Below are 25,741 nucleotides of genomic sequence, written 5' to 3' on the forward strand. Positions count from 1 at the left end.
TGGTGTGAAAGTGTTCGGCTTCCATTAATGACACAATTACTTTTAATTATCTAACATAATTACTAGAGGCTTAAGAAATTCTGCACCCTCAGTCAGTCGCTGTGCGGCCTTGCTCAGCTAATTGCGTTGACAGGCGTTAACGGGGTCAAAGGAGAGTCACTGTCGTCGCTGGATTTATAGGAGCTGATCAAAAGCTGCCTTTCACTGGGTGTCTTGGTAACCTTAATCTCTACGTGGACAGATACTAGGTAAATATAAATGGATGCGAGCATCTGACCTACAATGAGTAGTTAGAGCGAGATTTTTAGTTCTGGGTTAACTTCGAGATTGGTAACCTTAGCGAAGTGGGTCAAATGCTAACCTAAGAGGGGTGGACTTAATGACTTACTGTTAGGTTACATAGCAATGCTGTTAGTATGGTTAGATTGCTATAATACCTGCTTTGATATAAGCCATGATTGCTTACTTCACCCTTTTTACCTACGTTAATGGGATTTATTGGAACCACTATTTTTTTAACAAGGCCAAGCCAGTTGAGAACAAGTTCTCATTTACAACTGCGACCTGGCCAAGATAAATGCGCAAAGCAGTGCTGATAAAAACAACAACACAGAGATACATATTAGAATTAGGCAAAACATAAAGTCAAAATACAACAGAAAATATATATACAGTTAGTGCAAATGTTGCAAGTTATGGGGTAAGGCAATAAATAGGCCATAGTGCAAAATAATTCAATTAGTATACACTGGAATGGATGTGCAAATAGAATGCTGGGGTGCAAATGAGCCAAAATAAATAACAATATGGGGATGAGGTAGATTGGGTAGGCTAATTTCAGATGGGCTGTGTACAGGTGCAGTGATCGGTAAGGTGCTCTGACAGCTGATGCTTAAAGTTAGTGAGGAGATAAAAGTCTCCAGCGAGAGATTTTTGCAGTTCGTTCCAGTCATTGGCAGCAGAGAACTGGAAGGAATGGCGGCCAAAGGAGGTGTTGGCTTTGGGGATGACCAGTAGGCAGTCCTGCCTGCTGGAGGCGCATACTCTGCACGGGTGGGTGTTGCTATGGTGACCAATGAGCTAAGATAAGCGGATTTGCTAGCAGTGATTTATAGATGACGCCTGGAGCCATGGGTTTGGCGGCGAATATGTAGTGAGGACCAGCCAGCGAGCGTCACGGGTCACAGTGGTGGGTAGTATATGGGGCTTTGGTGAACAAGGCGAGGATGGCACTGTATGATAGACTACATCCAGTTTGCTGATAGAGTGTTGGAGGCTATTTTAGTAAATGACATGTCGCTTGAAGTCAAGGATCGGTAGGATAGTCAGTTTACGAGGGCATGTTTTGTAGCATGAGTGAAGGAGAGATTTTGTTGTGAAATAGGGAAGCCGATTCTAGATGTAACTTTGGATTGGAGGATGCTTAATGTGAGGTGGAGAGTTTAGTCTGTCCAGACACTAGGTATTTGTAGTCCACATACTCCAGTCCAGAACCGTCGAGAGTAGTGATTCTGAAGTCGGAGTGGGCGCAGTGCCAGCAGCGTTCGATTGAAAGAGCATGCATTTAGTTTTACTTGGGTTTTAGAGCAAGTTGGAGGCTTGGAAGGAGTGTTGTATGGCATTGAAGCGCTTTAAGGTTTGTTAACACAGTGTCCAATAAAGGCCAGATGTTATACAAAATGGTGTCGTCTGCGTAGAGTGGATCTGAAGAATCACCAGCAGCAAGAGCGACATCGTTGATATCCACAGAGAAAGAAGTCGGCCCAAGAATTGAACCCTGTGGCACCCCCCTAAAAGGCTGCCATAGGTCCAGACTGAACTTAGGCCCTCGATTTGACACATTTAACTCTATCAAGTAGTTGGTGAACCAGGCGAGGCAGTGTTTGAGAAACCAAGGCTGTTTAGTCTGCCAATAAGAATGCGGTGGTTGACAGGAGTCGAAAGCCTTGGCGGTCGATGGTAACTGGCTGCACAGTACTGTCTATTGCCGATCTTATAATGTCGTTTAGGACCTTGAGCGTGGCTGAGGTGCCCCCATGACCAGCTCGCAGCCGGATTGCATAAGCGGAGAAGGTGCGGTGTGATTATAATTGGTGGTGAGCTGTTTTGTTAACTTGGCTTTCAAAAGCTTAAGGCAGGGCAGAGATGGAAGGGCGGCAGGTAGCTTAGTGGGTAAGAGCATTGTGCCAGTAACCGGAAGGTTACGCTGGTTCTAATCCCAGAACAAACTAGGTGAGAAAAATCTCATGTCGATGTGCTTCCATAAGCAAAGACACTTAACCTAAGTGCTCCTGTAGAGTTAAAGCTCTGGATAAGAGCGTCTGCTAAATAAAAATGTAATGATGAGTCTGTAACAGTTTGGATCTAGAGTGTCACCCCCTTTGAAGGGGATGACTGCGGCACTGGCTCATTTCAATCTCTAGGGGATCTCAGACATTAGAAAGAGAGGTTAGACACAGGCTAGTAATAGGGTTTAAACAATTTCGGTGGCTAATTTTAGAAAGAAAGGGTCCCATTGTCTAGCCCAGATGATTTGTAGGGGTCCAGATTTTGCAGCTCTTTCAGAACATCAGCTGTGTGAAGTTGTGTGAGGGAGAAGTGGGGGGGCATGGGCAGGATTGCAGCGAAGGGTGCAGGAGCTGGTGACGGGTAGTGGTAGCCGGGTGGAAGGCTGTGGCCAGCCGTAGCAAAATGCTTGTTGAAATTCTCGGTAGTGTAGATTTGTCGGTGGTGATAGCGAGGAGTGCTCTTATTCTCCCATGGATTTTACGGTGTCCCAAAACTTTTTGGAGTTAGTGCTACAGGATGCAAATTTCTGTTTGAAAAAAGCTAAGCCTTGCTTTCCTAACTTTGCTTGTGTATATTGGTTCCTAACTTCCCTGAAAAGTTGCATATCGCGGGGGCTATTATGAGTGCCTGTGCAGTCACACGCCACAGAATGGGCACTTTTTGTGCTGGTCGAGGGCAGTCAAGTCTGAGAACCGGGGGCTATATCTGTCTGTTCTGCATTTTTTGAATGGGCATGCTTATTTAAGATTGAGAGGAAAGCACTTAAGAGCAACCAGCATCCCTCTACTGACGGACAGAGATCGATATCCATCCAGAATACTTGGGCTTGGAGTCAATTAGGAAGGCCTGCTCGCTAAAGTGTTTGCGTTTGACAGTGATGGTGAGTCGTTTTGACCCTGCGGACGTTCGGACGCATGAGCAATAAGGCAGTGATCGCTGAGATCTGGTTGAGATTAGCGGGTGTATTTAGAGGTAAGTTAGTCAGGATGATATCTGTAAGAGGAGTGCCCATGTTTATGGATTTGGGGTTGTACCTGTGGTAGGTTCCTTGTCCAAGTTGAGGGCATCTAGTTTGGATTGTAGGATGGCCGGGGTGTTAAGCATATCCCAGTTTAGAGTCACCATAAGCAAGTCTCTGAACTCTGAGGATAGATGGGGGCAATCCATTCACATATGGTGTCCAGGGCACAGCTGGGGGCTGAGGGGGTCTGTGGCAAGTGGCACCAGTGAGAGACTTATTTCTGGAAAGGTGGATTTTTAGAAGTAGAAGCTCCGACTGTTTGAGCACAGACCTGGATAGTATGATGAGAGCTCTGCAGGCTACCTCTAAGTAGGGGTGCAACTCCACCCCCCTTTGGCAGTTCTGTCTCTAGCGGAAAATGTTGTAGTTGGGGATGGACATTTCTGAATTTTTGCAAGTGCAGCCCTTCCTTCGCCAGGATACAGACACTGCTGATCATACAGGGTTGGCTGGGAGTGTGCTAACGCAGTGAGTGTAACTCAACTTAGGGGAGGAGGCTTCTACAGATGTTAACTTTATGCAAAAACCAATGCTTTTGCGGTTACCAGAAGTCAACAAATGATAGTCCTGGGGATGCTGGGGGCTGCAGAGGGTTAACCTCTTCATCACCAGAGGAACAGAGGGCGGCTAGAATAAAGGATATGGCTAAAGCTTTAAGAACTGGTCTTCTAGTCGTTGGTACAGAGAGGTAAAGGGGGCAGATTTCTGGGCGTTGTAGAATAAATTCAGGGCATTATGTACAGACAAAGGATATGGAAGGATATGAGCAGTGATAGGTAAACCTAAGCGTTGGGTAACAATAAGAGATAGCATCACTGGAGGCACGACTAGTCGGTCTCCCACGGCGTGTGATGGGGGTGGACAAAGGAGCTATTTGAGGCAGTTTTGAGAGGGCTTCAGTGAAAGTGTATAATAAGAACTAACTGGAACAGCAGCAATAAGCAAGGCATTTGACATGGGAGAGGGGCATAACGCAATCACAGGTGTTATTTGAGAGAGCTAAGACAACTTAACTGTTGTGGCGATGAAAGTTTGGGCTGAGGCTAAACAGATAAACAGGACAGGGTACCGTGTGAGAACAGTTCAGCAGGCATCAGCTGTGCAGCTGAGTGATCATAAGGTCCAGTGAACAGCAATGTGAGAGTCCGAAAGCAGTTAGGGTGCTACAGCACAGGCTAGCAGGAAGCCGCGGCTGTTGTTTGCGTGTGCTGGCGGGCCGAGGGTAGCAGATGGATCTTCGTGAGTCGCCGTCATAGCAGGGAAGCCTGGCGAAACCACAGAGCGATTCGTCGGCAGACCAGTACGTGATGGATGTCGGGGCAAATTGTCAACTCCTGAGGAGGGTCCCGTCCAGGTTGACAGAAGAGGTAGATAGCCCGGAGATGGGCCTTACTCGGGGCTAGCTCAAGGCTGATTAGCCTACAGCAACATCCAGTTGGTTGCAGCTGGCTAGTTGCGATGATCCAGAGTGAAAGTCCAGTGATTCCAGTGATTCCGGCAGAAAAACATGTATAGTTCTGGGTGATGCGCTGTGGAACAGTGCAGACTGCCGATAATAGTCCAGGCTAGGGTTGGCTGTTAGGTAGTGCGGGCCACGGACAATGGTGAAAACGCTGCGGTGGCTAATAGCAAGTAGCTAGTTGGCTGCCTACTCCTGTCCGGTGAACAGAGAGTAGATACGGGATATGGGGCTGGCTCGAGAGGGAGCTGGCTCAAGTAACTGGGTGCTTGCTGGGCGGTGAGATTATGCCAGCATCCATTCGGTTGCGGCTTCGCTGGTTGCCGATCCGGTGTTAGTGTCCAGTGATTCAGTTATTACGACAGAAAATCAGTTGTTCCGGGTGAAAACCGTGCGGTGGCTAATAGCAAGTAGCTAGTTAGCTGGCTAGCTAGTTTCAACTGGAGATTCTAGATAAAGGTAAGTCAATAATAGAATCCGTTCCCACATTGAGTGAGTGGAGTTGCAGGAAAGTATATTTAGTAGAAAGTGTGATAGGAAATAATAATGCACGAAAAAAAAAATTAAATAAAAAAAAAAAGGCTATTTGCACGGACACACACAGAGTACCACTGACCACGCTGCTCGCGCCATCTTGGAACATCTTAGATAAATATGTTCAATCTTGAACACCATGTGTATTGTTATGATAGGTATGATAACGGTTAATATGCATATAAGCATGCTGTAATTCATATAAAATATATCCGAGTAGTCAAAGAACATCACATCTCTATAAAATGTAAGAAAATGTATATACATGACTGTAATAAATACTCACAGTACATCAATGTAGCATTTTACTGTACCTCTGATAGAAGGACATGTTTGTCAAATCCGTCTGAGAGGAGAGACGGGGGACTGAGTCTAATAGATGGCTGGGGTTCAGATGCTGTTTTGTGAGACAGCCTGGGGCACCCAGCCCAGCTAGAGTGGGTGGGAGGAGCGTCATCTGGATTGGAGCACATACAACCAATGTGAGAATCCAAATATAAACCATCTGATTGGAGCACAGACCTGCTGTCAGTCAAAATATAAACCATCTGATTGGAGCATAGGCCTGCCATTCAAAATATTAACCATCTGATTGGAGCATGGACCTGCCCAGCCAACTCATAAACAGTACCGATTACGTGTCCTCAGATGAACTTCTCCACTGATGCCCCGGAAGAGAGAGAACAGAGGAGCGTTGAGAGAGAGAGAGAGAAGAGAGAGAGGAGCTTTACATCAGTGTAGTGCTAACCATCCGCGTGCCACATACCGCCATAGTATACACAGCAAGCCTGTAGCGCGGTTGAACAGTTTCACAGTGGACCTTTGAGTTCAATAGTATTAAGCCAGTAAAATAATAAGTCATAAATAGAGGCATGGCTGGGTCTTGTTCAACAGAACGGTATGCCAAACCACTGATGACATGTGAATAATAAGCTAGCAGGCCAGCTCAACAGTTAAAAGTCTTCCAGACCAGACCAGGATGCATCCCCACAATGGCACCCTATTTATTATAGTGCACTACTTTTGACCAGAGCCCTATACACTGTTTAGAAAATATGGTGCCGTTTGGGGCGCATAAACCAAAACAGTCCACATGGAGTGGTTTACAGAGCCCAGCTGTCTTGTATCAACTCACTATCTCGGGGATGACTTCAGGGATAGGGAGGAGTAGTAGAACAGTTCAATATGTAGAAGGTACAACCTCTATCCACACACACTTTTCGTGACAGCTTTTTTCCACATTAAGGTCTGCTGCTATTGCTAAGTCCAATTCCAAGTCAGATACAAAACAAAAATTCCTCGTGAGGTACCACAGACTACAGTAAGTTCTAGCATTGAGAGGTAACACAGACTACTGGTATGCCTGAAAGAAGTTGGTTTTGTAGGGACTGTAGGAGGTGAAATAATAACCAACAAGGCTCAGAAATGAATTATAATATGTCTATAACTTTGCAGGAGATAATGATTCTACAGCAATACCTCTGGGGGTGTTATTCATAAGCCACACCATAAACCTTTTTAATTTAAGAAACAGCCTGCTACGCTCATAAATGATGACTTGTATACACAGCTACACAGATAAAGGCTATTTATCATATCAACTAAATATCTATAAAAATACAAACTAATGACTATTAAAATGCATACACCATTATTCTCTAAATTACTATGGAATATTTATTAATTGGGGAAATGAGAGATCTTTACTTTAAAAGGAAGGAACAGTCAGTGGGCGAACATTTCCATAATGAATTAAACCTAATCTGGTTTCAGTCACGGTGGGAGACAGTATGGAGTGAAAGGTGTATATATACTGTATGCTGAGAGGTTCACATTGAGGTCCGAGGGGTATGTGATGGAGGCAACACAATCCTAAAGCTACACTTACCGAACCACCAAAAACAACCATTCACACAAACCCAGTCCATACCTAGTTTACATCTAACCCAAAATTGTAACCTGAACTATAGGTTATATTTCAGTACCTACCACTACTCATAGACTCCGTAGCGTGGTCCCCAGACCTGTTTGTACAGTATGCGCTAACTCCTATGGTTGTGCCAATGCCACACACAGAGATCTGAGACCAGCCTATAGACTCTTTAACAAAAACCCAAGCTAACTCAAGTAGAAGACAGAGTTGCTGCACAATTACTCTTCATTGAGAGGAAGCAGCCCATCCACAAAAGTACACAGGATTTTAATGTGAGCTATGGTGAGTAAAGAATACTAACTAGCTGTGGGTTGTAAATGGGTCTGAACCCTGGGTCTGTAACTGGGTCCTCGTGGGCAGAGAGGCAGTCAGAGGCCGTCGTGCCCCGGGTTGTGTGTGTGGGGGGCCTGGATTTTCTCACACGCTGCTATTGATGTTGTTCTGCAGTCTCCTCTCTTAGCTCATTATCAGACTCACAGAGGCCAGGTTTTCACATTGAGAAAAAGGAAGAGGAGAGGAGAAAGAGAGCGGGGAGGAGAGTGGGAGCGTCTCCTCTGTCCTGCACTTCCACTCTCCGGGACTACATCGGTGCTGACGCGCTTAGCTTTCTTTCTCTCTCTCTTGTTCCTTCTCTCTCGCTTACTTTCTCTCTCAGCCCCCTCATCTCTGTCTGTCTGTCTGTCTGTCTCCCCTCTCTCTCTCTCTCTCTCTCTCTCCCTCTCTCTCTCTCTCTCTCTCTCTCTCTCTCTCTCTCTCTCTCTCTCTCTCTCTCTCTCTCTCTCTGTCTACACTCATTCTCTCACTTCTCTATGTCTGTTTCTCTGCCTCTGTCTCTCTTTGTAATTCCCCTGTCTTTCTCTCCTACTCTCATTCATACCCTACCTCTCTTTCCCTCCCCCTCTACCCTTTCTTCCCTCCCCCTCTTCCCATCCCTCACATTCCCTCCCCTCTCTGCCTCTCTTCCCCCTCCCCCTCACCTCTCTTTCCTTCTCCCCCCACACTCCCCCTCTTCAGCAGCTATGCAAATGTAAAACACCCATCCTGGACAAAGGCCACACACACACACACTACAGTACAAGCAGCCTGTGATGAAATCAGCCCACTAGTAGTTCACATAGGTTTTGACATGCATGCAGCTGCTCGAACAGACCCCAGTGTCAGTTCAAACATACAGTATTTAAAACACTGCTTTCACAATTCCCTGCACTAGCTTGTAATAGGCTATTCCACATCTAAAAGAGAGAGAGAGGCATGGCCTACAATACCCTGACACAGTACAAGTCTAGATGCTTGACAAACTCTTCTTCTCCTAAAGTAAATTTTAGAGTAGGATACTCATCCGGGATCGCTTATAAGAAATTCCGCTATGACCTCTGACCAAACCACATTAAACAGGCTAAGCTTCACCACAGGACTAAGATCGAATCCTACTCTGGCGGCTGTGGCAGCTCGTCAGGATGTGGAGTCTTGCCAGAGATTTACACACCAGTTACAAAGAAACCCAGCCGCAAGCTGCCCAGTGGGCCTTGAACCAACCAGACAAGCTAAATGCCTTCTAATTTTGCTTCCAAGGCTAAGCAACACTGAACCATGCAGCAAGCGCCCAGCTGCTCGGACTGACTGTGTGATCATCTCGTACTGTAGTAAGACCTTTAGGGAGGTTAACATTCACCAGACAGATTGGCAAGACGCCAGTACTCCAGAGCCATCCGCTGACATCCTTATATATAGTCTCATTATTTTATTTGTATTCTTCCTTTTTACACATTTTATAGTAATTTTTCCTACTTTTAACTCTGCATTGTTGGAAAAGGTCTGCGTAAGTAAGCATTTCGCGGTAGAGTGTATTGCACCTGTTGTATTCGGCGCATGTGACAAATACAATTTGATTTGATTTGATAATTTGACATGATTCATCTAACTTACACAGAAAAAGACATGTATATTTGGTTTGGTTTGATTGAACAATAAAACAAAGCAACAGTTGGTCCCCAGAAATCACAGCAGTTTCCCAAAGAGGCAACACCAGAGTCCCTATGTTTTCCCATTTGGATTGAATGAACTAAACTAAGCCTCAATAAGCCTGGGTGATAACACTCTTAACTCCAACCTCATGTGGTCAACTCTGTTGCCTGCTCTCTGCACAAACAGCTGCCACACACACACACACACACACACACACACAGACTGCAGCTGTTGTCAATGCTTAACTCTCCCCATGCACTCCCAGAGCACGTCAGAGCGCAGTGATGTCATTTCTGATCCGATAACCCTGGAGACCTAATCCGGTTTCTTGATATGCATTCAACCTTTGCATAAATATCATCAAATGAACACATGATTCGAAAGGAGTTGACTGTAGTTCCTCAGTTGACTGTGGCTTGAAAAGCACCTACTGACAGCCTTGTTTAGTGCTTGCCTGCCTCAGCTGGAAGGTGGCCATGTGTGCGTGTGTGTATATCGCCATGTTCGATGATTTAACTCGGTGCCTCAGCGACACTCAGAAATGAAAGCGCATTATGAGTTGTTGTTGATTTTCCCCAGCTAAAATACAGCATAAGGTGTTATTGGAAGTATGTAGTGTGCAAGGTTTTTATGACGTTTTCCCCACAAACTGTACATGCTTAGCAATTTAACTTTTTCTGACTGAATGATACATTTCTGTTTAAAAGTATCAATATTTCACGGGTAAGTATCAAAATGGTGCTAGAAAGCTCCAAAAATTTAGGTGTTGTCAATAATGGCTTACTTCCTTAAACTTTACTGGTGTTTGTTTGGACTGACTGGTCTGGTGTCACCTCTCTCTGGGTGAGTATGTTTTGGGTTTTTGGCTGTACATTTGTTGCTAGCTCAGCATTTTCTCCTGGAGTTATTCCTCATGAGACTGTATGGAGACTGGTGTGAGTTAGGCTGGGCGTCAAAGCTAACTAGCTTAGCATTTAGGGTTTAAACCCGCTTCAACGGAGGGAGTTTGCGTTTCGCACTTTTACAACCAAAACCGACAATTATCTTTAATAAAGGCCATATTCACATCTTCTGACCAGGCATATTTCTGAGCCAGACCCAAACCCAACCAGTGTACTTTCTCCTTTTCCTGAGCTTCTACGGCTCTCTTGAAGAAGACCTTGCAGCTGCGCATGTACGACCCGTGTCGGCATCGGCAGCCTCGTCCCACGGAAACCAGACACACTTTGGCTGTGGGCGGCTTGGGTGTCTCCAGCGGCAACTGGCTCAGCTGCACCAGAAACTGACACGGTTTGCGCTGTTTAAGCTGACAATAATTGTCATCCGGCAACATCGAGAAACTGAGGCCTCTGAGATGCTGTGAATCATTCAAATTTTTACAAGCGTAAACAGTACATTAACCGCCCAATGTGGCTAACCATGAGCCTGCCAGCAGAGGAAGAAGAAAAGGGTTTTCCGCATAGGCCTAATATTCTAAAAGTTGATTTAGGTTGGGCGTGATTCTGTTTGCGCTACATTTTAACCTTTCTTACTAGAATGAGATTCCACTTCTTTGACCTCTCTCCCTCTCTGCTCTGATGAACATGAATATGCAACTCTCATCTCTCCAGTATTTGCACTTCATCATTTATTACCTTGCGAATGTAACTGCGCGAATAGTTTCTGGATGAACTGCAGTACCCTGATAATTGAAATAGATTTGACAAAGTTATGGGAATTACTGCTGTCTGTTCAGAAATAAATAGAAATAATTCAGAATGACCTGCTACACCATTGAAGGCCTATAATTTAAATACAGAGGATAAATCGTTTTTTTTAAATAGCCTAGCTGTGAATTGTAGCCCAATAACAGGAATGGCCTACAGTCGGGAGACTGCGGCAAATCTGTCAGTGAAAAAACACCATACTACAGACAAAGCAGAACTTGCAAAATGTCAAATTCAATCGGAAAACATAGGTGGGAAAGCAATGGCTCCTGCTGAAAAGAAGACTGTGCTGTGACTGCCAAAATATTTGATCAACTTTTTGATATTGTTTTACAAAAGAGAGAGAGAGATAGGCTTTGGCATTAGCGCATCGACAATCACAAGCCAGTGAGCTTCACATCATTGGGTGAGTCAGTGAAACTGGAAAGCATTTTTAGGACTATAATTTCCTCCTCATGTTGTGGCTTTAATGTGTGTCTTTACACAGCTAGGCCTAGGCTATTGATGGATTCAAGACAAGGTCGTTTTTGTTAATGTCCAAAGTAGCCTGCCATTTCGATCATATGCCGGTATTAAAAAATATTTTGCCCAAGAGTCGTCATCTAAATTACATAGAATTGCATTAATCTGTTTCTCAAAAAGGCCAACATTTTCCCCGGACCTAAACACAAAATGTTCCCCATGTAGTATAACTTCTGTAACTGCCTCTACTCTACTGCTCTGTACCTACTCAAATGCGTTGATAGCCATGTAGCTTTATTATAAAGTTGGCCCCCTTTTCTCATGCGTTCTGGTACCTCAAGACTCCCAAGTCACCCCCTCTGGCAGCTCACTTTTTGTTTCGGCACCTCCCGATTTACAATTTAACAATATTATTGTGTGTGTGTGTGTGTGTGTGCTTGTGTATGTGGGAATTTCTGTAAGACCGTGGCGATGAATTTGGCCCAGATGACAGAGTGAAGTTAAAGTCAAGAAACAGAAACACAGTCTAAAAACAGAAAACTCTTAGCAGATGCTACACTAGGCTGACCTAACAATGTCTCGCCTTCAACTACCTATCACTGATGTCTAAGGTCAACTTTGAAACAACTGTTTCCTAAATATTGGATGCTAAGATATGTAGGCTATGGGTCTGACCTACGCCGTTGTTTGGAGTGTCCTCGTGTTGAGAGATACGTCAAACCAATGTAGATAGACTATCAGCCAAGTTGATAATGGGACTGCTCCCACTATGGACTGACCTGGCTGCAGAGTTCACATCTTGTTATGTCACTGAGTCTTGCTCCATAGTTAATGATTCTCCAGGTGGTAATCAGGGGAGAGGACTTAACTTGTTATTGATGACATGGATAGGTCGATCACTTAGTCACACACACACACACACACACACACACACACACACACACACACACACACACACACACACACACACAGAGGTATATAGGTTGATCGCTCAGTCACTTGGCTCAGGGCATTGTAGGCCACTTATGTACGTGTGATGTGATGACACATCACACAAGTTTGCTCAATCATGTTGTTCTCCAATTCAATAGTTGTGGAGTCATGCTATGGCTTACGGGGGTCACTATGGCTTACGGGGTCACTATGGCTTACGGGGTCATTATGGCTTACAGGGACATTTTCCAAAATATGCCAGATGAGTTCACCTATGCCTTAGGTCAACTTAACCCAGAGCCTACTGAGGTTAGTGCAGAAAAATACTGAGTGAGCGACTCAATATTGTACTGTGTAGCCAGCTGCCAGGTCAGTTGGCCTACTGTACTTAGGGCAAGGTCGAAAATGAGGCGTGATGAGATATGGTTATGCTGTTACGTAGATAAGTTAAAATCTATACTATAAGTTACACGCACTATAAAATCTGAGCACTGAGAGATACAGTAGAGAGAAAGAGAGAGAAAGACAGAGAAAGAGAAGAAGAGAGAGGGAGGCAGGGAAGGAGAGAAGGATACATTTGACCAAACATTTAAAAACGGACCAGGCCTGGGTGCTCCAAATAGTTTAGCTGCGAATCAGCAGAGATCAGATTAAATCGTTGGGGTGAAACCTGACGATAGTTTTCGGGCAGGAACTCGGTAGGGCACAGTGATGTCCTGTGGAAGGGTTTGAAAGTGACCCTTTCAAATGATGCACATGGCATCAGTCTAAATTACGTGAGTAAACTCTGGAGAAGTTGTGAATAGACTGTGCACAGTAGTAACATATTGAAGGCTTGTTTTCTCAGGGCGTGTCATTCATTTATGCCAGTTGTTAATGCCAGTTATTAATGTCAGTTTTTAACGTCTACTTCAGATATGGAATCAGCCATTATCAAAAGCAGTCTATGTAGAGAGAGACGAAACCAGACAGAGCACAGCGTTGTTATTGACAAGAAGGCTTATTATTCCCAGGGTATTTTAGATGTTTAATGTAGGCTACAGTATTGTGGAGTAAAAGCTGTAAATGTTCAAAAAATATGTTTAGTCTATAATACACATTTTTGCTGATTTACACAAAAATAGCCTATGCACACAAATAAAACACATGGATAGGAAACGCACACACAAACACACACACCCTACCCCCACCGCAACAACAAAAACAAGGAGGATAGGTACAAAAACAGGACGTGGTATCAAGACATTTAAACCGACCTCCCCCCAGCCCCCCTCCTTCCATCTAATTAACTCTCTCATCTCAATCAATAACACACAAGGTGATTGTCTGGTTAGCATTCTCACGACATCCTTCATCAAACGAGCTGTCTTCTCTCACAGACACACACATACACACACTCAGGCACACACACTGGCTCTAACACACACACAAACACACAGGCACACACACACTCAGGCACACACACTGGCTCAACACACACACACACAGGCACACACACAGCGGCACACACAGGCTCTAATACACACACGCTTCCTGCCAGGGGCTTGCTGGAGGGGGTAAACCAACAGCGGCAATCAGATACGGATCAGGAGCGTTGATCTAATTCAACCTTGACCATCTACACACATTCAATTTCTTAGCATGCTTAGAGGAGTCTCTGTTGAGGTGTGTGTGTGTGAGTGGATCTGTCTGGCACTGGGCCTGTGTGTATGTGTGTGCTCTTGTGTGTGTGTGTGTGTGTGTGTGTGTGTGTGTGTGTGTGTGTGTGTGTGTGTGTGTGTGTGTGTGTGTGTGTGTGTGTGTGTGTGAGTGGAGTGCGTGTGGGTGGTTCTATTTATGATCAGCCTGCTACGTAGACCTCATTTCCAGCACAAACCCAGTCATTTTTCCCACACCAAAAATGCATTGACTGGACTCTCGGAATATCAGCAAAATGATGCTGGGAGGCTTGTGAATACAGGGCCAGTCAGCCAGTTGCCTTGCCACGTCACAATAAACTCTTCCACCCCCCCCACCCCCGCCTCTCCGCCAGCCGCTCCCGACAAGGTGACTTCCCCCTGAGAGGAAGTTATGTAGGTCATCCTGACTCCTGCTTATGAAACAAGCAGACAGACAGACAGACAGTGGGCCAAGCCTGGCTGCAGTGACTGTGCACACACAGCTCCAATAGAAATGCAGTGTAGTGAAGGAAGCCAACAAGACGACAACAGCCAGCCCAGTCAGGATAGAGTATTTAGCATAGGACATACAGACATGGGTGCATCTGAAATGGAACTCTATTCACTTTGGACTTTTGCGAACTGGTGCACTCTGTTATCTCTGCATACCTGTTGCTGGAATGTTTGATGAATGTTTCAATAATGAACCTACCAACAACAAACATTCTGGAATCTAATACGTTAGTTGGTATGTCTTTATTTCAATAGCATAGTTCACTGTATAGTTAAACTGTTAAACCTCTATGGCAGTGGTATTCAAACTTTTTCAGCAGGGACCCAATTTCTTTCGCCTAGACTTTCTGGGGACCCCATTTTTCCCCAATCATTTCTTGTGACCCCACCACACCTCAAATCTAATGACACAACCTTCAAATATGTAGATTCATTGCATTTTATCTCTTACAAATGAAAAGAAACCAATAAATATATTTACTCAATAAAAAATTTTTTTTTCAAATGAGCTTTCTCAAAAACATTTGTATATTGTCCCATACAATAATCTGTACTCTTAAATTTGTTTACATTTTGGTGACCCCACTGCAGTTCCTCGCGACCCCGATTTTTGCATAGCACTGCTCTGTGGAGAAACAGAGACAGTTGTCCATTTCTATGAAGAGCTCTATTGTACTTTCACCAGAATCAGCGTAACCACAGCTCTCTCTCCAGTAATGTCTGTTTATTGCAATGATCTCAACCTCTTTTAATACTACAGCCAGATATTAGTGTCATCCTTCCATCTGTTCCTGGCCCAAACCGTGCCAACACCCAAATGTGCTTCATAAGGCTGCAGCAACAGGCTAACACTAATAATCAGCCATTTTATATGTTTCGCCGAGTACGACTTGATGAACAGAATCACTTCTTTGGTCTGTGAAAATGATATTCGGGTGCTGTTGGTGTTGTTTTGAACATTAAGTATGCTGCAGTTATCATAAGTATATAACACAACATTCCACCAGCACTCTGAAATGATGTTGAAGGTCATTTAGAATCAAGAATGTCAATATTTACCAATTTGTCAGTACAACTTTTTAAACACTGAGTATACCAAACACTTCAGGAACACCTTCCTAATATTGAGTTTCATCCCCCCCCATTTGCCCTCAGAACAGCCTCAATTCGTCGGGGCATGGACTCTACAAGGTGACGAAAGCGTTCCACAGGGATGCTGGCCCATTTTGACTCCATTGCTTCCAACAGTTCTTTCAAGTTGGCTGGATGTCCTTTGTTGTGGTGGACCATTCTTGATACACACGGGAAACTGTTGAGCATGAAAAACCCAGCAGTGTTGCCGTTCTTGACACAAACCGGTGTGCCTGGCACCTACTACCATACCCCGTTCAAAGGCACTTAAATCTTTTGTCTTGCCCATTCACCCTCTGAATGGCATACATACACAATCCATGTCTCAATTGTCTCAAGGCTTAAAAATCATTCTCTACACTGATTGAAGTGGATTTAACAAGTGACATCAATAAGGGATCATAGCTTTCACTTGGATTCACCTGGTCAGTCTATGTCATGAAAAGAGCAGGTGTCCTTAATGTTTGTATACTCAGTGTTTATGACTTACTCAGTTTATAATGAATGAATCCTAAATTATATAACTACTTTTAAATGGTTAGCTACTTCCTCAGAGTCAGATGAACTCGTGGATACCATTTTTATGTCTCTGCGTCCAGTACGAAGGAAGTTAGAGGTGGTTTCGTGAGCCAATGCTAACTAGCGTTAGCGTAATGACTAGCATGCTAGCTGTTCCCATAGGGGACTCCCTAAAAATAAATATATAAATAATTAATCATTTAGCAGACACTCTTATCCAGAGCGACTTACAGGAGCAATTAGGGTTAAGTGCCTTGCTCAAGGGCACATCGACAGATTTTTCACCTAGTCGGCTCAGAGATTAGAACCAGCGACCTTTCAGTTACTGGCACAACGCTCTTAACCACTAAGCTACCTGCCGCCAGCTATGACTGGAAGTGATTTTTCACAGCAGGTTAGGAGAGCATTTTCGCTAACCCTAATCCTAACCCCTAATTCTAATCCTTTTCCTAACCTTAACCTAATTCTCCTAACCTGTCACGTTAATTCTCCTAACCAGCTGGGTAAATTCTCCTAACCTGCTACAAAAAAGTCACTTCCGGTCGTAGCTGTTTCAAGTGGTGTGTTTTTAGGGAATCTCGTTCCCACAGACTTCAGTCATTGTCGCTAACGCTAGTTAGCAATTGTGATAAAGCTAGTTAGCAATTGCGCTAACGCTACTTTGCAACTTCCTTCAAACTGCACGCAGATACATAAAAATAGTATCCACGAAGTTCATCTGTGCCTGGGGAAGTAGAAAAAGGGCATCACTGCCAAAATCCCAAACTATCCCTTTAAGAACCCAATGTCCTCCCACCACCAGACACATGCAGGTGATATGTCTAGCCTCAAGATACATGTCTAAAAAGGAGCTCTTATTCTTTTCACTCTTGACCCCAGTCTCTTTTACGTTAGACATGTACCATTGGAGACTAACTCAAGGGGACTTCCAATGCTACCAAAAGATCAAAGATCCCCTTTTCCCCCCAGTCCTTTTTTATTATATTTCTTTACAAAAACTCCCAGGGCAGCATTTTCATTGTTTGTAGTCTACCTTTTATCTTCAAACAATAACACAGGCGATACAATAGCAGTTTATTTCATCGCACAAATCTCTAGTCAGATGAAATTGAGCAAACAACCTTTTTTTCTCGCCCTGCCTCGCCCATATGAATCCGTAAAATATCTCTGGGATTGATTTCCAGCGATATCTCACTAGAGACTCATTTGTCTCAGGGGACTATACGATAATAGGAAAAAATAGATAAGGCTGGAGATGCGATTGTGGTGTGAAGCCAGAAAAGGGCCACTCACTGACTGTGCAGTGAATGTGTTATTGGGCTACAACAGGACAGATGTGTGAGCTCAAACTAGACACCAGGCTAATTTGGATGTCACACTAGGATAATATGGAGAATAATAAGAATGCTTCAAATATCTGGCCACTCTCTCAGCTGTGTAAGGAACGCTTTGTCAGCATGAGTTGAGTTAGTGGAGATTGGTGATTTAGCTAAAGATAATGGCGGTGGTATTAGGGAGAAAGGCAGGGATGCACCCACATAGAAAGATACTGATGGAGATTGTTTACCTCTATGGATGATAAACAGTCTATTGGATATCCTGTAATAATTGGCTGTCGAGACAGTTCAGTTTTTTGTTTTGTTTTTGTATGTTTATTCACTACAAAGCTGTATTGTAGAGTCTCTAGGTGTCAGTTGCCTTGGTATTTTGTCCTTCTAGAAAGAGAGAGAGTTGGTTAGTTTTTAGCTCCAGACTGTCAGTTAGCCTCCGAGACCAGAACACAGGTCAGGAAAGGAGAGTGCCTTTGGTGTCAGATGAACTCTGAAATGATGTCGGAATGGTTACCGTGGAAACTGAACAGCAAATAACGAGGTATTTGCCCGTCATAGACAAAGTAATGGGAGGCATTCTCAGCAGGTTACTAGTGTAAATGCATTACATGGATAATTTTAGATGTAATCGCTGTGACCATGAAGGCAGAGGCCATGTGAGGGAATCAAACCTCTTGACCCAGTAGTTCATTAGCATTACATATCACGTAAACAACCTTGATAACCTCACAAGGGTTCTGGTGGATAGAAGACAAACCTGTCATCAGGCATGTGCTACGCTGCTCTCTTTCATCTCTCTGTCTGTCACGCACATCTACCCTACACACACAGTGCACATAAAGGATGGGGGTCATGGAAGTGTGTGTGTGTGTCTCAAGTTTTAATGTCACGGCACAAGTACAGTGAAATGCCTTTCTTGCAAGCTCCAAACCCAACAATGCAGTAATCAATATCAATGTAGCACTAAAATAACATGAGGACAAACACACAATAAATAAAAATACGAAATAAGAACAAGAGAAAGTAAGAAGCTATATACAGGGTCAGTTCCAATACCATATTTACAATGTGCAGGGATACTGGAGTGATAGAGGTAGATTTGTATAGGGGTAAAGTGATTAGGCATCATTGTGGTGCGTGTGTAGGCTTACCGTGGGTACATAGACAGCGATACAGTCACTGAGTCATCCCACTTAGCTATACTGCATTACAGGGGTCAGATAAGAGCCATAGCCTCACTGAACCCACAGTCTTGAAAGAGAAGTACCCTTGCCGCTACCGTACAGTAACCCGCTACAGTCTAGAGTTCACTATTTATATAATCCACACCTCGGAATGTAGAAAAAGGTTAGGTAAAACAAACAGAAAGAGGGATGGAGAGCGGATAAAACAAATTATGTAACTTGTAGTCAGACAGCCTAAACATTAGGACACCCACTCACCACCTCCCAACGAGACACAGAGGTCTATTGAGGTGGAATTAGAGACTGTTGTTAGGGAACTACTTTACTTCAGCCTATGTGAAGGTGACCCTAGCATAAGGCATGTTTGGAGAGTACCTGAGCACACAGAAATCTGATATATGTATACGCCAGGCTTCTGTTACAGTGATACTATGGTTACAGTACTGTACACTGAACCACTGGTAGAAGGTTAACTGTGGCCAAAGCAGCCTCATTGAAAGTTTAGAATGTCCTAAGTGTAATGTGTATGTGTTATGTCTTAAGTACGTACTGTATAATCAATGACAAGGATGGATGGCCATGACTATGAGAGAATCTCAACTCCTTCTCAAAACCCATTGGAGAAGAAGGTCAAAGGGGAGGGACCTCTGCCTTTCACATCCAATCGGTTTTGAGGAGGCGAGAGGATGCGAGGCAATTGAGATTCTCACTACGTGTAAACCAGGGTTTCCCAATCTCCTCCTCTCATTTATATTTAAGTCATTTAGCAGACACTCTTATCCAGAGCGACTTAGAAATTGGTGGGGGGTAGAAGGATTACTGTTATAGTAATTTTTGTTTATTTCCTAAACTGGCACACTTGATTAAATTAGTCAACTAATCATCACGCTTTGACTAATGGAATCAAGTGTGCCAGTTTAGGTTAAAACAAGGAGAGGTTTGGGAAACCCTAGTGAGACCTAAGTGTATTATCACATCAAATAAAAATCCATCTACTGTTGCTATTTCACTATAAGACATACAAAGTCGGGCATATCTGGGATTCTGGGTATTTCATCCCAATGAATTTTTTTTTTATAGCACAACAGAGCATGAATTGACTGTCAGATTTTATCTGGGCTGTGATTGCATTCCTTATTGTATCTTACCTGTTTTTGTGTTGTCTCCTCACCGGATAAACTGTCCCTGACCCTCCTGATAACAACAACAGATCTACATTGTCTCTTCTCATATGAGAGAGACAGAGACAGAGACAGAGACAGAGAGAGAGAGAGAGAGAGAGAGAGAGAGAGAGAGAGACAGAGAGAGAGAGAGAGAGAGAGAGAGAGAGAGAGAGAGAGAGAGAGAGAGAGAGAGAGAGAGAGAGAGAGAGAGAGAGAGAGAGAGAGAGAGAGAGAGAGAGAGAGAGAGAGAGAGAGAGAGAGAGAGACCCACAGCCGTTGAGGCAGTCTACAGTATAGGGGCTTCCTCTGTACTGTAGGTGAAAGATGCATGCTATCATGCAGATCTATGTACACACATACTGTACAATATCTATCTCTCCCCACCCCTGCCCTAATGGCTAGAAAAACAGCCCAACCAGATCCACAGGTCTAACTGCACCTAGCCTAGTGTAACTCCTGACATATAGCTGAGAATACCCTGTTTTATGGCATGTTAAAGGGATATTTTGGGATTTTTGGCAATGAGGCCCTTTATCTATAGTGCCTTGCAAAAGTATTCATCCCCCTTGGCATTTCTTCCTATTTTGTTGCATTAAAACCTGTAATTTAAATTGATTTTTATTTGGATTTCATGTAATGGAAATACACAAAATAGTCCAAATTGATGAAGTAAAATAAAAAAAAATACTTGTTTAAAAAAAAGTTTTTAAAAAAAATAACGGGAAAAGTGGTGCGTATATATGTATTCACCTCTTCGCTATGAAGCCCCTAAATAAGATCAACCAATTACCTTCAGAAGTCACATAATTAGTTAAATAAAGTCCACCTGTGTGCAATCTAAGTGTCACATGATCTGTCACATGATCTCAGTATATTATACGCCAAACCCACTGGCTCCAGGCCATCTATAAATAACTGCTAGGCAAATCCCCCACTTATCTTAGCTCATTGGTCACCATAGCAACACCCACCCGTAGTCTGCGCTCCAGCAGGTATATCTCACTGGTCATCCCTACAGCTAACACCTCCTTTGGCCGCAATTCCTTCCAGTTCTCTGCTGCACAATGACTGGAACAAATTGCAAAATCTCTGAAGCTGGAGACACTTATCTCCCTCACTAACTTTAAGCATCAGTTGCAGAGCACTTACCGATCACTGCACCTGTACACAGCCCATCTGAAATTAGCCCACCCAACTACCTCATATTTTGCTCATTTGTACCCCAGTACCTCTATTTGCACATCATCTCTTGTACATCTATCATTCCAGTGTTAATACTAATTGTAATTATTTTGCACTATAGCCTATTTATTGCCTTACCTCCATAACTGCTAGCATTTGCACACACTGTATATATATGTATTTCTGTGTATTTTTGACTTTTGTTTTGTTTTACCCCATATGTAACTCTGTGTTGTTGTTTTTATCGCACTGCTTTGCTTTTTATCTTGGCCAGGTGCAGTTGTAAATGAGAACTTGTTCTCAACTGGTTTACCTGGTTAAATAAAGGTGAAATAAAAATAAAAATAAAAAATAAAAAAATATATACACCTGTTCTGAAAGGCCCCAGAGTCTGCAACACCACTAAGCAAGGGGCACCACCAAGCATGCGGCACCAAGAAGACCAAGGAGCTCTCCAAACAGATCAGGGACAAAGTTGTGAGAGAAGTACAGATCAGGGTTGGGTTATAAAAAATATCAGAAACTTTGAACATCCCACGGAGCACCATTAAATCCATTATTAAAAATGGAAAGAATATGGCACCACAACAAACCTGCAAGAGAGGGCGCCACCAAAACTCACAGACCAGGCATGGAGGGCATTAATCAGTAGAGGCAACAAAGAGACTAAAGATAACCCTGAAGGAGCTGCAAAGCTCCACAGTGGAGATTGGAGTATCTATCCATAGGACCACTTTAAGCTATACACTCCACAGAGCTGGGCTTTACGGAAGAGTGGCCAGAAAAAAGCCATTGCTTGAAGAAAAAATAAACAAACACGTTTGGTGTTCGCCAAAAGCCATGTGGGAGACTCCCAAACATATGGAAGAAGGTACTCTGGTCAGATGAGACTAAAATTGAGCTTTTTGGCCATCAATGAAAACGCTTATGTCTGGCGCAAACCCAACACCTCTCATCACCCTGAGAACACCATCCCCACATTGAAGCATGGTGGTGGCAGCGATGATGCTGTGGGGATGTTTTTCATCGCAGGGACTGGGAAACTGGTCAGAATTGAAGGAATGATGGATGACGCTAAATACAGGGGAAATTCTTGAGGGAAACCTATTTCAGTCTTCCAGAGATTTGAGACTGGGACGGAGGTTCACCTTCCAGCAGGACAATGACCCTAAGCATACTGCTAAAGCAACACTTGAGTGGTTTAAGGGGAAATGTCTTGGAATGGCCTAGTCAAAGCCCAGACCTCAATCCAATTGAGAATCTGTGGTATGACTTAAAGATTGCTGTACACCAGCGGAACCCATCCAACTTGGAAGGAGCTGGAGCAGTTTTGCCTCGAAGAATGGGCAAAAATCCCAGTGGCTAGATGTGCCAAGCTTAGAGAGACATACCCCAAGAGACTTGCAGCTGTAATTGCTCCAAAAGGTGGCTCTACAAAGTATTGACTTTGGGGTGAATAGTTATGCACGCTCAAGTTTTCTTTTGGGGTCTTATTTCTTGTTTGTTTCACAAGAAAAATATTATGCATCTTCAACGTGGTAGGCATGTTGTGTAAATCAAATGATACAAACCCCCCAAAAATCAATTTTAATTCCAGGTTGTAAGGCAACAAAATAGGAAAAATGCCAGGGGGTGAATACTTTCCAAGCCACTGTACTTCCCCAGAATCAGATGAACTAGTGGATACCATTTTTATGTCTCTGTGTCCATTGCGTTAACGCAATGACTGCAAGTCTATGGGTATCTGCTAGCATGCTAGTATGCTAGTATTTCACAACACAGTATCCCATTCCCAACAGAGAACTTTGACCTTACTTAAATAACCTAGAATACCAGCTGAAAAGTTAGTAGAGACATAGAGTTGACCTGGTATAACCCACCTTTAAGCTAGAACCTTGACATTTAGTGATTAAAACTAAGCCTGAGGACAAAGTAATCCATTATGGAACTTAAATGTAGCCTCCATCACTCACTGTCACACCTATAGGCCCTGGTCAAAAGTAGTGAACTATATACAGTATATGGGGTGTATTTCAGACACAGTACTGACTGTAACTAATTACCTGAGATAATGAAACCATCTAAGAATGTTCGTGTGAATCTCCACGGCGACGTGAGTGACAGGCTGTTATTAACTCAGTGGGAGGGAACTAAAGGCTCGCTGGGAACTCCCATAATTCCCCGGTTGTCAACATCAGAGAGTCTAGAGAGACAGAAGTAGTAATAAAATGTGATACAGCTTTGGATGAGCTGCTGTCTAGCCTAGCGCACAAACCATGTCTCTGTACTACACTCTTAGAAAAAAAAGGTGCTAAGTAGAATATAGGGTTCTTTTGGTTTGGGAACGCTTTTGGTGCTAGGTAGATGTCACGCCCTGGCTCTGGGGACTCTAATATGTTGAGCCAGGGTGTGTAAAGTCTATGTGTTTTGTTCTAGGTTTCACAGTCTAGTATTGTTGTTCTATGTTGACAGTGTGGTTCTCAATCAGAGGCAACGTGATTCAGCTGTTGCTTGTTGTCTCTGATTGAGAACCATACTTTAGCAGCCTGTTTCCCCACAGAGTTTGTGGGATCTTGTTTCTAGTCTGTTGTGTTAGACCGTGAACTGTCACGTTTGCTTTGTCGCTTTTTGATCGTGGTCTCTAATAAAGAGTATGTTTGCCTGCAACGCTGCGCTTGGTCCTCATCTCTGTTCGACGATCGGACAGTAGAACCCTTAGCAGAGGGGTTTTCTTAGAACCCTCTATAAATGGTTCTACCGACACACCTTTGATCATCTAAAGGTTCTTCCTAGAACCCTCTGAATGGTTCTACCAGACTTATTAGCCTTTTAAAATTAAACTCTTTATGATGATACATTACATACAGTGGGGAAAAAAAGTATTTAGTCAGCCACCAATTGAGCAAGTTCTCCCACTTAAAAAGATGAGAGAGGCCTGTAATTTTCATCATAGGTACACGTCAACTATGACAGACAAAATGAGAAAGAAAATTCCAGAAAATCACATTGTAGTATTTTTATGAATTTATTTGCAAATTATGGTGGAAAATAAGTATTTGGTCAATAACAAAAGTTTCTCAATACTTTGTTATATACCCTTTGTTGGCAATGACACAGGTCAAACGTTTTCTGTAAGTCTTCACAAGGTTTTTCACACACTGTTGCTGGTATTTTGGCCCATTCCTCCATGCAGATCTCCTCTAGAGCAGTGAGGTTTTGGGGCTGTCGCTAGGCAACACAGACTTTCAACTCCCTCCAAAGATTTTCTATGGGGTTGAGATCAGGAGACTGGCTAGGCCACCCAGGACCTTGAAATGCTTCTTACGAAGCCACTCCTTCATTGCCCGGGCGGTGTGTTTGGGATCATTGTCATGCTGAAAGACCCAGCCACGTTTCATCTTCAATGCCCTTGCTGATGGAAGGAGGTTTTCACTCAAAATCTACGATACATGGCCCCATTCATTCGTTCCTTTACACGGAGGTCAGTCGTCTGGTCCCTTTGCAGAAAAAACAGCCCCAAAGCATGATGTTTCCACCCCATACTTCACAGTAGGTATGGTGTTCTTTGGATGCAACTCAGCATTCTTTGTCCTCCAAACACGACCGAGTTGAGTTTTTACCAAAAAAGTTCTATTTTGGTTTCATCTGACCATATGACATTCTCCCAATCCTCTTCTGGATCATCCAAATGCACTCTAGCAAACTTCAGACAGGCTGGACATGTACTGGCTTAAGCAGGCGGACACGCCTTGCACTGCAGGATTTGAGTCTCTAGCTGCATAGTGTGTTACTGATGGTAGGCTTTGTTACTTTGGTCCCAGCTCTCTGCAGGTCATTCACTAGGTCCCCCCGTGTGGTTCTGGGATTTTTGCTCACCGTTCTTGTGATCATTTTGACCCTACGGGGTGAGATCTTGCGTGGAGCCCCAGATCGAGGGAGATTATCAGTGGTCTTGTATGTCTTCCATTTCCTAATAATTGCTCCCACAGTTGATTTCTTCAAACCAAGCTGCTACCTATTGCAGATTCAGTCTTCCCAGCCTGGTGCAGGTCTACAATTTTGTTTCTGGTGTCCTTTGTCAGCTCTTTGGTCTTGGCCATAGTGGAGTTTGGAGTGTGACTGTTTGAGTTTGTGGACAGGTGTCTTTTATACTGATAACACGTTCAAACAGATGCCATTAATACAGGTAACCGAGTGGAGGACAGAGGAGCCTCTTAAAGAAGAAGTTACAGGTCTGTGAGAGCCAGAAATCTTGCTTGTTTGTAGGTGACCAAATACTTATTTTCCACCATAATTTGCTAATAAATTCATAAAAATCCTACAATGTGATTTTCTGGATTTTTTTTCTCAATTTGTCTTTCATAGTTGACGTGTACCTATGATGAAAATTACAGGCCTCTCTCATCTTTTTAAGTGGGAGAACTTGCACAAATAGTGGCTGACTAAATACTTTTTTTCCCCACTGTATATCATAAGGCCTAGTTATAACCTAACACAGTGGTGTTAGGAAACTCCTGGTTTACAGGCCACATCATTCCTGCAAGTCACATTATGCTGGCTTGCAAAGTGATGTGTAAATCCTATTGGAATCCAGATATCCAACAATTTGAACTTTTAATCACCTGCTACCTGCATTCAGAATGACTCTCAGGATAGGAAAGACTGAGTAATGAGACTACCTAAATCATCTAAACTGGAACAACCATCTCAGTAACGGGTTCAATAAGTCCAACTACTAACAGATTGGATTTGTTTAGG

General features: G+C 43.5%; 1 protein-coding gene across 1 annotated transcript in view; it reads right to left on the minus strand.

Annotated features, from left to right (window-relative positions):
• Positions 1 to 25,741, minus strand: part of LOC121536016 (mineralocorticoid receptor) — a gene marked incomplete at its 5' end in the record, with an annotated part of 93,887 nt that overhangs the window by 25,513 nt on the left and 42,633 nt on the right. Inside the window, 1 exon segment of the mRNA XM_045216197.1 lies at positions 10,339 to 10,441. Coding sequence (XP_045072132.1) covers positions 10,339 to 10,441 — 103 coding nt within the window.

The sequence above is a fragment of the Coregonus clupeaformis genome, unplaced genomic scaffold, assembly GCF_020615455.1.
Source record: "Coregonus clupeaformis isolate EN_2021a unplaced genomic scaffold, ASM2061545v1 scaf0634, whole genome shotgun sequence".
Taxonomy (NCBI): Eukaryota; Metazoa; Chordata; class Actinopteri; order Salmoniformes; family Salmonidae; genus Coregonus; species Coregonus clupeaformis.